A 14,166-nucleotide genomic window follows, 5' to 3' on the forward strand; every position below is an offset into this window, starting at 1 on the left:
TATGAATGGATAAAGAAAACCTGGTACATATGCATTATAGAATACTATTCTACCATAAATTAGAAAAGAAAAATGTTGTTTGTGGCAACCTGGATGAACCTGGAGGACATGACATTAAGTTAAATAAGCCAGACACAGAAAAACAAATACCACATGATCTTTCTGATAATGTGGAATCTAAAAAGTTAAGCTCATGGAGAGTAGAATGGAGGTTACCAGGGGCTGAGTGTGAGGGAGCAGATTTGGGGAGATGTTAGTCAAAGGATACAAAATTTCAGTTAGATAGGAGGAATAAGTTCAATAGGTCTGTTGTACAATATGATGACAGTAGTAATGATGTATTCTTAAAAATTGCTGAGACAATAGATTTTAAGTGTTCTCACCACACACAAAAAAATGTGATGTAGTGCATATGTTAATTAGGCTAATTCAGCCGTTCTACAATGTATGCATATTTCAAAATAATGTTATACATGATAAATATATACAACTTTTATTTGTATATTAAAATTAATTAATTAAAAAAAAAAGATCTCCAGTAGTCACCTGGTCAGCACCAGATATTCTAACCTGTTTGTGATATCTGAAAATCCTAATACAGACAGCAAAAGCAGGATGGGGGTGAATAGAACTGCAAATCTTGAGCCAACATTTTATGTGCCTGGCACTGTTCCTGGGTTCAGGTTTTTAGGGGTAAATGGATGTTTAGGCAGATAATTTTGTCAATTAAAATAGTCTGAATTCTCCCATCTAGTCCAGTTAAGCTAGTCTCACCAGTTAGTCTGTGCCACCTTTGCAGCGCCTAGAACCTTCATAATATTCCTGCAACCTTGTCCAGAGTAGTGTCTTGCTTGCTTTGTCTTTCTCTCCCCAGCCTCCTCCGCTCCTCTTTTTCCTCCCCTCCTCTTTTTCCTCCCCTCCATCTCCTAGAAACAGATCCTAGTTTGGGGGTCTGTGATCTGTGAAACAGCAACCTTGGCTTCTGGGGTTGAGTGAACTCAGCTTGTTTTGGTGACATGACATGTTCCTGTCTGCCTTTGCTGCTCCATTTTTAACCTTTTAAGTGCCAGGATGCCGGTGGGAAATCGGGAGTCCTTCTGATGGAATTTTTCCAGCAGATGTTATCACATACTGCAGGGAAATTGGATCTGCGTGCTGGCCTTACTGTTGAGAAATTTTTCCTTATGTCAGACAAGACTCTGTCCTGCTACAGTTTAGTCTCATTTCCTCTTATTTAATCCTCCGAGGAGATGGAAGGTTTGGAAGCTTTCAGGCAACTGCCTTCCTTTTAGGAACTCCTTGTGTGCCTGAATACTATTAAATTACTCCTGAGACTTCTCTTTTCCAGATGAAATAATCTCAGGTCTTTTGGCCTTTTCTTGTAGCCCAATATCATACACCAGTTTCCTAGCCATTTAATCATTTTTGTTATTCTCTGGATGTGTTCCAGTTTCTCCATGTCCCTGTTGAAATGTGAAACTCAAAAAGAACACAGTACAGCCTGACCAGTAGTATAAGTGATATAAACAGCGGGCCTCGGGGGAAGAAAGAAAAATCTGCCAGCTTTCCGTTGGTAATGATCACCTCTGAGTGTTTTTAGGAATTACAAAATGCTGGAGCCTGCATCGATTTTGAGAGATATAATATCAATAAAAATATATTTTTTCTTCGATTAAAATACTTTCCATTTTAAAAATTAAAACAGCTTTAGTAGTCTTTAAAGAGTAACCATGATCACAGTTTTTAATGGCAAAAGAATCATTGATAGGGGATGTATGATTAATGTTTACTTGATCCCCAGTGATTCCAGGCCCATTTCCACATAGAAATCTGTATTTGGATGTCTCAGAGAGGTCTCAGATTCCTTGTGCCAAAACCAAAATCACAGTTGTTGCCCTTGAAAGGCCTCTTCTCTCCTTTGCTCCTTAGCTCAGTCAGTGGCCTTGTAATCCATTTGTTACCCAAGCCAGGAACCTCACAGCATCCTTCACCCTTCTTTCTCTCCAGTCACCCCTTTTTCTTTCCAACCCAAGCCTCATGGATTCTGCCTCTTAAATGTCTCTGGAATCCAGCCCTCTATCACCACGAGCACCGCCACAGCTCAGACTCCAGGTCACTCGCCCTGGGGGGATGGTATGAGCTGTCATACTGTATGAGCCTCATCCTGGGGCCGTGACTTACCGAGCCAGATCATCTCTGTGAGTCTGCCTGGTGTAAAGACAAGGATCAGTGACTTCTTTGTAGGTCTGAACTGGGTAATGCAGAGCATGTCCTGGAGACATGGCATGTCCCCCCAATTCTCTAAGACATGACAGTGCCTTCTCTTAACTGCCAGGTCCCTCGGTCTGTCCTCAGCACAGCCATTTTCCTGGAACTCGAATCTGATCAGTTCACTGCTGGGCCTGAAAGCTTTCGCTGACTCCTTTTAATCTGCAGAATGAGGTTGAAACTGCTTAGCTTGGACAGGGTCCCTTGTGAGCTGGCCCTGACTTTTCTCCAGTATCATCATTTTCTAGGAAAGCCATTTCCCCACAACCCCTAAGGAGAGCATATCATAAAGAAGTTTTCCCTTGGGGAGGATCCCTTGACTCCCTTCTCTCCTCTCCCTTCCTCTCTGAATCCTTGCCGTATGTGAAGTCCGCGTTTCTAGTTGTCATGCTACCTGTTGACACTAATTTCCCATGTCCCACAGAATGTTCCAGGCTGTGGGTCCATGTGCCTGGTGCCCAGCCTAGCATCTGCCATACAAGTGCTGGTTCTGATGACCAGTGGCCTCTGTCGGCTTAGACTTGTAACAGGACTCAAATGTTTACAGCAGCATTGGAAAGGGGTGCCGTCCAGTGTGTGCATGTGTGTGTGTGTTTATTTTAAATTGTCTATGGAACTGTCTCCAAGATTAAGGCCAGCAGGACTTGACCTATACATAGATGTAGACTATACATAGATGTAAGAATTTCTAGTCATTTTATGAAAATGAATTATTAGAAATAGAACGCTTGCTGCTGCAATTAGAAATAGAACGCTTGCTGCTGCAGGCATTTGAGTCCTTTTGCAGGCGTGAGACCACAAAGACTGCTTACCATCAGAACCAACACTTGTATGGCAGATGCTAGGCTGGGTACTGGGGACATGGACCAAACCCTGGAATATTCTGTGGGATGTGGGAAATTAGTGTCAAATGTATGCATTTTCACTAACAGTCATTAAACTGCATACAAAGATTATTTTTCTTCAGTCTATCATTGAAACTACTACGCCAGAATATACTGTACTTTAAAAAATGAGTATATGCCTCAGTCTGCACATATTTACTCTTTTTTCAAATAATTGTTTGTTTGCCGTGTTCTATTTCGGACACCATTTACCTTCGGGAATTCTTACTGTATGATGGGGAGTAAACGAATATACAGGTTTTTTTCATACTTCTGACTGAGTGTGAAAAAATGAAATGAGCAGATTGTTCACCTGGTGATATTTCATCATTTCCTCCTCTTGCTGTAGCAGGATATGAAAACTTCATCCATCTGATCATCGCTCTGCCCGTCGCTGTCCTGTTGATTGTGGGAGGGTTGGTGATTATGCTGTACGTCTTCCATAGAAAGAGGTCAGTGATGTGCAAAGTTATGACACTTTCTGTGGCTAAGTGGTTTGATGATTTGAATGTGAGTGAAGGTAATATTTTTGAAGAGTTCAAGGAAATATTTTATGGACTGGAAAACCCGATTTTCCCATCAAATGTTCTTCCAGGAAAAGAGAACCTTTTCTAATGATTTTAACAACAGCCAAAATAATTTTTCGATAGTACAGACCTTCCCCTGGCTGGCTTTTCTGGTACACAGATACTGCTGCTGGTGCATACTTTTCCAAACGTGATGCACTAGCCTTCCCAATCAAATAAGCCTTTTTATTTCCAATGAAGTAAAGAAACAGATGTTTCTTAAAAAGCGCTAATCTCAGGCTACTGAGGAAGCCAGAAGATGTGTTAGCAAATGTCTGCTGGCCCACCCAGGCCTGAATTGGGAGTGTAGACAAGAGCTGCTGTAAACAGTAAGCTCTCCCCATTCTCTTCTTCTGATACCATGTGAGAGAGGATAAATGAAACTGTTGTAGCGAAGATGAAAGTATATACAGAAATGTATGGAGGTGGGGTTTTGTTAACGTAAATTTGATCTTTTTGACAGAAATAACAGCAGGCTGGGGAATGGAGTGCTGTATGCCTCTGTGAACCCGGAGTACTTCAGCGCTGCGGATGGTAAGAGTCTGGACCACCAGCACTGCCAGCGTGCAGGGGAGGTAGATCGGGAGCTTTCAGGAGGGTTGCTAATTTGGGAAAGAAAGGAGGTTTGCATTATTTTGAGCTACCTTTGGCCTTGGATCTGTCTTCATTAATATTTCTTTCCTTCTTTTTTTTTTTAATCAAAGTTTTTAGCAGTTCAGTGAATATGTCAAAACTTGTGGGACTGTATGGGGTGCCCCAAGGAAACACAGGCTTTAGAGATGAGTGTGGCCAGTGCAGTAATCAGTTTATTTAATTGCTTGAGATGTTATGCTAGAATGAAAACAGCTTTTTAATTGTTAACATCTAGTCAGAGGATATGCTGCAGCTGACAAAACAGTCCTTTTAAACTAGTTTCAGCTTGAGTATCATCTCATTATAATTGTCTTTGATGAATTACAGCTCTGCTTTTTTTTTTATCATGGAATTTTTCTGTCATTCCCTTCCGATTAGGGTCATACGCTCATGGCTCATTCACATACCCCTTGGTAATAACTAATGAGGGCCATTCAGTTAAGCGGCTGGGAAGGTCTGACATGGAAGTTGGGTGATCCTCAATGGTTATTTCCTTTTTTGCTCTTTTCTTTCTAGCATTTTTATATCCAGACCTTTTGAGTGAGTCGAATTAGGGTGAGGGGTTGGTCACTGAGTCCGGTGATACTTAGGACCCTTAACTGGCACTTTGCTAGGGGCTTTTACAAACACCATCCCATTTGTTTCTGAAACCCCTGCAATGTGGGTTTTCTTAATGCCCATCTGCAGGTGAGGAAATGAACTCCGGGAAAAAACTTGCGCAGGCTCACATAGTTAGACAGTTGAGAAGTCAGGAGGAGAATGGAATCACTGTGGAAAGGGCTGTGAGGTCCCCCGGGCACGCAAGGAAATAGCCCGCAGGAGGGGCCGGACCAGATTCATCAAATGAATAAATAAGTGCGTGACGTTGAGTGAGTACGTTTAGAAAAAGTGTTTGCTGTCTTCTTGCCTCGGGAGAAGTGAAAGTAGATGCAGGAGATGTGAAATAAAGAGACATGATTATTCTAATTATTGTGATCAAATGAGAAGACATAAGAAAATACTTTGATAATGTGAAAACACTGTTATACTATGTAGGGTTTTACTGTGGTTTCTTTAATAATTTCTGATTCAGTTTATAGTAAAGTCAATCAAAAGCAGCCTCCTCTGAATGGGAATCACGTGCAGAATAATGACATTATTTCTATCTACATAAAGGTCTCACAAAGTTGGTTTTTTAATAGTAATATATACATACTTCTGTAGTGTATGTATATAAGGCAGAGAGAACATTCTGGACGGATGCACACCGCACTTAGAAGAGTTGTTACTTGTGGAGAGGATCTTTCCCTTTAAAAAAAAAAAAAAAAGCCAGATGTGGTCGAATGCACCTGTAGTCCCAGCTACTCGGGAGACTGAGGTGAAAGGATTACCTGAGCCCAAGAGCTGCAGTGAGCTAGAATCCCACCACTGCACTACAGCCTAGAGAGCGAGACTGGCTCTTAAAATCCAGCAAGAAGATAGATATGCATTGTTTGTATGAATAATAGCTTCTAAAAAGAAAATCAGTAAGGAAGGGAGTCATCCCAGATAATGGAATTGATAGGAACAAGGCAAGACCACTGTCCCCCTCTGTGAGGGTGGACTGTGACTCTACCAGAGAAGCTATTCTGCTTTGAAATGCAGCACTAGAGGTTGGTGTGTGTAGCTTTTGACTGTGAAGTGTCCGGGAAGAGAAAGCATCAGTACAACAAATTCAGATTCTCATGGCTCTCATAGTGACTTGAATTCACGTTTTGTGTCCTTCTACAATGCTTTCATGATATGTCTTGGTACTTCATTACAACAAAAACAAACTTATTGCCACCCAGGTCGACAGGTGGGAACAGTGTCACCTTATTTGAACTTAATTTATTCGACCTTTGACAAGCACCTTATAGCCAGTTTCCTCAAGGGGCAACAAAATGACATTGCAGTTCAAAAGTGCTTTAAAAACTTCTTTTTCCCAAAGCTGTAATCTGCATGTCACCATTCTCCAGAGTACATTGAAAATCCCCTACAGGAAAGTGCTGATAACATTGTGCACAGAAACCACTCCTGGCTGGTGGCGCTGGGGATGGCTGCTTAAAGTCAGAGCTGTTGGGTTGAATTCAGAGAAAAGGATTGAGGATATTGACTTCAGGGACCTCCCAGGGAATGAATGTGATTGGTTTCAACTGCATGTTTTATGGCAGGCTAAATAGTTAATTCTGATTAAAAGCAAGCCTGGATTCTCAGAGATAAATGGCTGGAGACAGTGAACTCTTTATACTTTCTGAGGGGCATTGTGAAGAGCCTTATCTCCTGGGTTGTCTTGCATACTTACTCTCCTCTGACAAGCACCCGCCTCTTCTTCAGGGGTGCAAGCCACGTATGCCAGCTGGAGGGCAGAGTTCCATTCGTGAAACCCTTGAAACATATGTACTATGAAATACAAAAATGTACAGGAAAGAAAACCGAAGATGATTAATAAATTTCATATTGGACACCCCCTCAGAGGTCTACACTGATGGTGCCCCTCCTGGGCCTAATTTAGAATAAACATCTCTCCTTTGAGACATCACTTAAGGGTCGATAGTTGGGATATGGAGATGTTGGGATACAGTTGTCAGCCTCTCACATCCAGCCACAGGCCTAGGGTCAGCATCTGAAACCATGAAAGCAAAAACAGGTACCATCTCCACTTCCTTTCTGAGCCAGGACCACCTCCTTCCCACAGTCAGTGTGTGGTAGAGCCTGGTGGCAAGTCCCATCAGTCAAGGACATTAGCACACAGCATCAGAGGAATTACTGAATTTCATATGGATCTTATGGAATAGGTTGATTTTATTTTCATTTTTACCCTACCCATTTGGAGGTGTACAATTGAGCCTCTGTTTGGTTTTGTTTTCTTTCTTTCCAACCTTTTTCCTTTCTGTTTGTTTTGCCTTCATTCCTGCCTAGAAATATTTATTCATTCATTCATTCATTCATTCATTTTTTTGAGACAGGTTCTCACTCTGTTGCCCAGGCTGGAGTGCAGTGGTGCAGTCTCAGCTCACTGTAGCCTCAACCTCCTGGGCTCAGGCGATTCTCCTGCCTCAGCCCCCTGAGTAGCTGGGATTCCAGGTGTGCGCCATCACACCTGGCTAATTTTTTAATAGAGACAGTGTTTTGCCATGTTGCCCAGGCTGGTCTCAAATTCCTGGGCTCAAGCGATCCTCCCATCTTGGCCTGCGATTGCAGGCGTGAGCCACCGCACACGGCCTATTTATTTTCTTAAACCAGATCGAATCTAAACAGAAGCAGAAACTGGAGGAGAAATCCTATTCAGGCCTGGTATTTACTGTGCGTTCCTCCCAAATCTTTACCCATCGGTCAAGGTCCCTGAGTTCACAGAGCCCTGGAAACGCCTCTGCTCGTCAGCTGCCTAATTGCCTCTCCACACTGGGCACCACCGGGTCTCTCCCTCAGTCTCAGAGCTCAGTTGCTTCTGTACCTCATCAGGGATCCAGCCATCAAAGCCAAGGCTGGGGGACACTTGGACTAGAGTAATCCTACCAGTAATGCAGTTCAGCTTTGTAACCGCAAATTTTCTAGTAGCCGTATTTTTTAAAAGTAAAAAGAAACAGATCAAATGCATTTTAATATTGTCTTTTAGTTCCAATAATACATATCGTGTAACCCAGTATATCCAAAATATCCATTTTAACATGGAGTCAGTATTAAAGTTACCTAAATATTTCACTTTTTTTTTTTTTTTTTTGGTCTAATCTTTGAAATCCCATGTGCATGTCTCAAATTAGACTAGCCACATGGAATGCTCAGGAGTCCCATGTAGGGACCAGCTACCATGTTAGATAGCCCAGGCATAGCATCTGTGTTGAGGACCCTGACACCTCTTTTGGATTCATCCAAGAAGTAGGACCTTACATGCACCATCATCACCTCTCATATGTGACTCTGGCCTTTTTCCCAACCCGGCATAAGAACTCTTCCCTCTCCCTACTACTCTCCTCCTTTTCACATTTGCATTTTAATCTGTTGGTGAAGACGGGTAAAATCCTGCTTGACCATTTCATTCAGTTTCTCTATCCCCTATGGTTAATTTGTTTTTTTCAAAAATGTATTTTTTTGTAATGAAAAGAAATTTTTAAAAAACAACTGCTTTCTTTACTAGACTTCCTTGCTTTGTTTTGGTCCTTCTATCTGTTAGTATCCTCACATTATCTTGAAATCCTCAGAGATCTGAAATACTAGGACTGACTGTACAGTTTTCTTACTCAAATCTGTAGCATGTGGAAAGTTGACAACAAGCTATGCCATCGCCTCCTGGTACTCTCCTCTGTGGGTTTAAGGAAGCAGCATCTTACATTCTTTGGCTTAGAGTTCCCCCAAAGCACGTTCTGTCTGAGGGCTTGTTTCTGTACCTGCTTTAATTACGGTTTCTTCTCCAGTGTACGTTCCTGATGAGTGGGAGGTGGCTCGGGAGAAGATCACCATGAGCCGGGAACTTGGGCAGGGGTCGTTTGGGATGGTCTATGAAGGAGTTGCCAAGGGTGTGGTGAAAGATGAACCTGAAACCAGAGTGGCCATTAAAACAGTGAACGAGGCCGCAAGCATGCGTGAAAGGATCGAGTTTCTCAACGAAGCTTCTGTGATGAAGGAGTTCAATTGTCACCATGTGGTAAGAGAAAGTTCCTGAAAAGCCAAAATGCAGCACAGGGAGAGGGTATCACACAAGCCTCCCAGTATGTTCATGGCTGCATGTACCCATGGGTTTGGTGTCTTGCCTTTGCCTTCTGGATAGTTACCCCATTACCTCACTGTTACCTTCAGACCGCTGTGCTCAGACCAGGCCGCAGCACCACAGAGACACAGGCACCAGCAAGAGCCACCCTGACCCTCTGAGTCTTTCTCTTTTTGATTCCTCCCAGGTGCGATTGCTGGGTGTGGTGTCCCAAGGCCAGCCAACACTGGTCATCATGGAACTGATGACACGGGGCGATCTCAAAAGTTATCTCCGGTCTCTGAGGCCAGAAATGGAGGTCAGTTTTCATTTCCAGCAGTATTGCATGTTGCCTTGTCTGCTGTCTTTCCTTTAGAACCTCCCTGCAAGGAAATGCTGTGTCTTTAAATCAGTTTACTTTCCAGCATCCAGTGTTTCTTACTGCATGCTCGGTTATAGGTCATTTATGCAAAGGATTTCCCCAACTAGAGTCAGACTCTGATCTTCGTGAGGGGAACTTCCTGTTCCTTGGATCCCCTCTGCTAAGCCCCTCTGTGCCTTTGTTCCTGCATTCCCTCTGCCCCCAGTCCCCTCCCCACATCTGTGTCCACCTGCCAAGCCAGGCCAGTGCCACTCCCTCCCCAAAGCTTTCCTGCCCCACTCCAGTAACCATATCCTCTGCGAACTTCTCGATGCGCTTGACTCACATCCTTGTATGCGTTCTCTCTCGTTGTGTTGTGTTGTGTTGTTATTGGAGTGTGTACCCCCTCCACCCCGCTGTGTTTAGCTTTTCATCTCAGTCCAAGTGTGTGGCTCAGGGCCGCATTTGTGACAGGCACTCTGTCAATAAATGTGTGTTACAGTTCAAGGTTAAGCTGCCTGGATTCTTGCCCTTGCATCTGGGAAGTTGCTGGGTGATTTCCCACCCAGCTCTGTGCGCAAGATGTTCACTCATTCATAAACCCCCTCCCCACACACAGTCCCCTTCCCTGGCATTGTTGGCGGTCCTTGTCTTTGCCACTGGGAATCTGGTTTCCTCAGACTCTACGTCCACGTTTCAGGATTGATCCAGAGTCAGTGTCTTGCTTGTGCTTTTGAATGAATGATCCCACCTCAGCTGCAGGATTTCTGCTTAGTTTCCTAAAAATTTCACTTTGGGTTATGAGCTTCAAATTCTAAACCTGCTAAAGTCCTATGCAATTTTTCATTAAAAGTCACCGTGGTGTCACCACCCTCTGTAGTATTAACCCACAGGCCAGGTTTTTAACATACGTGGGCATGACTTTTGAGTAATTAATTCTACAAATAAACTGGGAGATAAATGCTGAGAAATAAAGCCAGCAAGAACTGCGTTTTCATTTGGTTGCCTCCGTGGGTCTGAAGTCCTCCTCCCTTTGACCCTTACTTTGCCACTTACTGGGTAAGCGGTGTGTCTGCTTTTATTCCTTAGAAGCAGTAACTTCCCTTTCTCAGCCCCTTTGGAAATTCTTTTGCTGTTCTTCATTTGGGCTTAATTTTTTTAATGTTCTTTGAATCGGCAACTTAATCATCTCCCAAGTGACAGTTTCTTAATTTTAGTTCCAAGCACCTGTTCACATATCATTTCATTTATTTATAGCACATGGTGTTTGGGGCCAAGTGTGGACTGGGGCTCCAAGCAGGGTGGTTTACAAAATTCCCACCCTCTGTTCTGCCAAGCATTGGTCCCCAGCACCCCTGGGTGTTAGCGCCTCTTCCTGGTTCACTCACTTACTTTCTCTCTCTGTCTCTCTCTCTGTGTCTCTCTCACTCTCTTTCTTTCTTTCGAGATGGAGTTTTGCTCTGTTGCCCGGGCTGGGGTGCAGTGGCATGATCTCAGCTCACTGCAACCTCCACCACCCGTGTTCAAGCGATTCTCCTGCCTCAGTCTCTCAAGTAGCTGGGATTACAGGTGTGCCCCACGATGCCCGCCTAATTTTTGTATTTTTAGTAGGGACGGGATTTCACCATGTTGGCCAGGCTGGTCTTGAACTCCTGACCTCAGGTGATCCACCCACCTCAGCCTCCCAAAGTGCTGGGATTACAGGTGTGAGCCGCTGCGCCTGGCCCTTAGTTCACTTTAATACACAAAACAGCATGAAGGAGAGAAGCTTGATGAAATAGGTGACTGGAGATCTGGCAGATCTGGCAGAGTATTTCTTGCCAGCATCAACTGAGGCACCTCTGAAAAGTCCGAAACTCGCTCCCTTCCTCCCCAGTTTCAGGCACAGAATAAAAATTCAGAACATGTGGCCTTGGTCCTGGCTCTGCGGCTGGTGGCCTGTGGCCCTCAGACAGCCGCTGCAGGCTCCTGGGCCTCAGTGTCCTCAATATAAAATAAGAGGGTGGGACAAGATGACTGAAGTCCCTTTCAGAACTAAAATTCACCTTTAGATTGGTCAAATTTAAATTTTTTCTTTCTAGCTCATGTCAAGTATTAAAATGTGTGCACTTACCCTGCAGTTTCATTATATTCAACCTGCTCCCCTGACCAAGTTTCACTTACGTGTCTCACTACGAGTAGGTGTGTATGTGTACTTGTCTTAAATAGCTCTAACCAAATTAAAGGAAAGAATGGCAGTGTTAACACCATGAACTGACAAAATTTCAGCCGTCTGTCTTTCTCCGTGCTTAAAATTGTATGCTTTTGTTGATTCTGTTCACAGCAATTATCAATGACCACTTCATAACACACGTAGGTCATACTGTAATATTTAAGAATTGTGAGCATAAACTTTACATTTCATGTGCATATTTCCTCATGCATCACACATATCTAAAGCCCTAAAAAGTAGTGATTTGGACTTACCCCCAGTGACTTAATGTTGCTTCCTCAGATAACCACGTGATAAGTGTTTTAAGTCACCAAGAGACAGCTTTGACAGCCTGTTCAGAATTCAAAGGTTTGTGTCACTGAATGTAGAGAACCAACCCAGAAGTACCGAGGAGTTGTTATACTGATTCCAAATACTAGCTTTCAGTAGAAACTAGCACCTCACAGGGCAACAGCATCCACTGAGCATTGACTGTGTGCCAGGCACCACTGGGCACTTTCTGTGCATGGCCCCAGGTCATCTTCTCATCAGTGAAACCATTGTGATACCCCATGTGGAAAAGCCTGGGCATGCTCATCTGGTGGCTGGCCTACAGGTGTGGGACCTGTCAGAGCCCTATGGCTTTGCAGTGTTGTATGAGATGCTTTGTGGTCAAGAAAACCAAGGTAGAGTCTGTTGTACTTGTATATGCAAAAGTAAAAGGTAGTATTAAAATTAGGGACTAGTGATTGTTTTAGGATGGAGAGACTTGGACATGTGTTTTATATAAAACTTTTTTCTAAATGGATGTATTATTTAGGGGTAATTCTTTTTAATTCCAAAGCCAGCATGTTGCTGTCCTCTGCAAAGAGGAAATGCTTATCCATGTTACTTATTCCTGGTTTCCTCCAAGACAAGCTTCAGCTGGACTTCAGTTGCCAAGGACTTGTCTTCCATGATGCCCACAGAAAATAATAATGCCACATTGTAAGGTGAAAACAGTAATCCTGGTATTTTTGTATTTTAGAAGAAGGTTGAAGGGAAAGAAAAGGATTAAATAATTTATAACGATGCTTTTATGGGAAATAAAATATACCATGTCCATTTGGAAACACATTTGCTTACTTCCACACAGCCTTTGTAACGTGCTCGCCTTCCTCTTATCTGTGCTTTGGTGATGGAAATAAAAGGAACATATAAATAAATAGGAATTTGAGTAACTGAGAATCCTTACTACCAAACATGGCTTGTTTCACTTTAAAAAAATTTTGCCCTACCCAAAATGGAAAATGTTGGTCCTAGAGAGTGCAAATTGGAGTTTCCCTCACCAGCTCTGATGTGGTCAGGGAGCAAGTGCAAATAAGCTTGCGGGGAGCAAGCAGGTGCCATGCTCTCCATGATGGTTTGTTCCTTCCGAGCAAGTCCTGGTTTCTTAGCATAAACAACCCACGGTGCCCAGATTGAACAAAGATGATATGCAAACCTCGAAAGAAATTGGCATGGAAAAAAAAAATCCAAAATTCTCATGTGAATTTTTTTAAATCTCCAACAGAATAATCCAGTCCTAGCACCTCCAAGCCTAAGCAAGATGATTCAGATGGCCGGAGAGATTGCAGACGGCATGGCATACCTCAACGCCAACAAGTTCGTCCACAGAGACCTTGCTGCCCGGAATTGCATGGTAGCCGAAGATTTCACAGTCAAAATCGGAGGTGTGTCCTTAGCTTTCCAGGTCTGGGCAAGAACTAAACTCAGGTGTTTTGAGGACCTTGTTGGCATTAGTCTGCCCCGGAGAGGTTTTCTAGTGTGTCCCTTGAGTGCACAGACTCTTTCTTGGGAATGATGTGATTGTCTCCAGTTGATGGTCACAAACCTGGCACGGTCAGTCCCAATGCTGATAGCTCATGGACATGGTGGTTCAGATACTGGGCACGGTCCTTGAGGCTGGCTCTCCAGACGTTTGAGGCATTTCTTGGTAGAACACTTTTTAGCATTGGTTACAGAAATAATTAAGACAGTGTCTTCAGGAGATTTTGACTGGGGAATAAAACTCACTGTCCAACCTTGCATTCATCCCTCCAATTTTCCTAGCTTATAAGGAGCATTGCTCCCCTTCCAGGGACCCACATTGGTTTCTAAGAGGCAAGCTGCCCTAATGACGAAGGCTCTGCATGGAGCAGGAGCAGTGGCAGGAGCTGGCATGGCAGTCCCTTAGGTGAGGGACGATCACTGCTCACTGGGTTTCATGGCCGGGGCTGGCCAGCCTCCAAGCTCTCGACCACTCTCTCACAACACTTACTGTCCTACTCTTAGCTGACCAGCCTACTGGTTAGATCCCCTTGTTACCACCACCCAGTGTCACACCAGAAAAAGGGGTTGGGTTGAATTTCTGAGCAATGGTTAAAACCCACTTCAGCCTTTAGGTTTGTGTTTTTACTTTGGTCTTTTAATCTGCCTAATAAAAACACACATAACATCAGGGCTGCTCAGGAAACCACCTGTTTTTACCAGGATTCTCATCTTCCCACTATGATACGATGATAGTTTAGAAAAATACCAAATATTTATCCTGAGAAACT

The 14,166-nt window shown here is 43.5% G+C and overlaps 1 protein-coding gene across 4 annotated transcripts in view; it reads left to right on the plus strand.

Annotated features, from left to right (window-relative positions):
* IGF1R (insulin like growth factor 1 receptor) overlaps positions 1-14,166 on the plus strand; it is a 314,484-nt gene that overhangs the window by 276,050 nt on the left and 24,268 nt on the right. For 2 of the 4 annotated variants that reach the window (XM_054450719.2, XM_054450727.1), the window contains 5 exons: positions 3,502-3,604; positions 4,182-4,252; positions 8,764-8,993; positions 9,244-9,354; positions 13,140-13,299. In XM_054450719.2, coding sequence (XP_054306694.1) covers positions 3,502-3,604; positions 4,182-4,252; positions 8,764-8,993; positions 9,244-9,354; positions 13,140-13,299 — 675 coding nt within the window. The remainder of the gene's footprint in view (positions 1-3,501; positions 3,605-4,181; positions 4,253-8,763; positions 8,994-9,243; positions 9,355-13,139; positions 13,300-14,166) is intronic. The other 2 variants (XM_054450720.2, XM_054450729.1) reach the window with 1 other exon arrangement.

Source organism: Pongo pygmaeus, chromosome 16, assembly GCF_028885625.2.
Source record: "Pongo pygmaeus isolate AG05252 chromosome 16, NHGRI_mPonPyg2-v2.0_pri, whole genome shotgun sequence".
Taxonomy (NCBI): domain Eukaryota; kingdom Metazoa; phylum Chordata; class Mammalia; order Primates; family Hominidae; genus Pongo; species Pongo pygmaeus.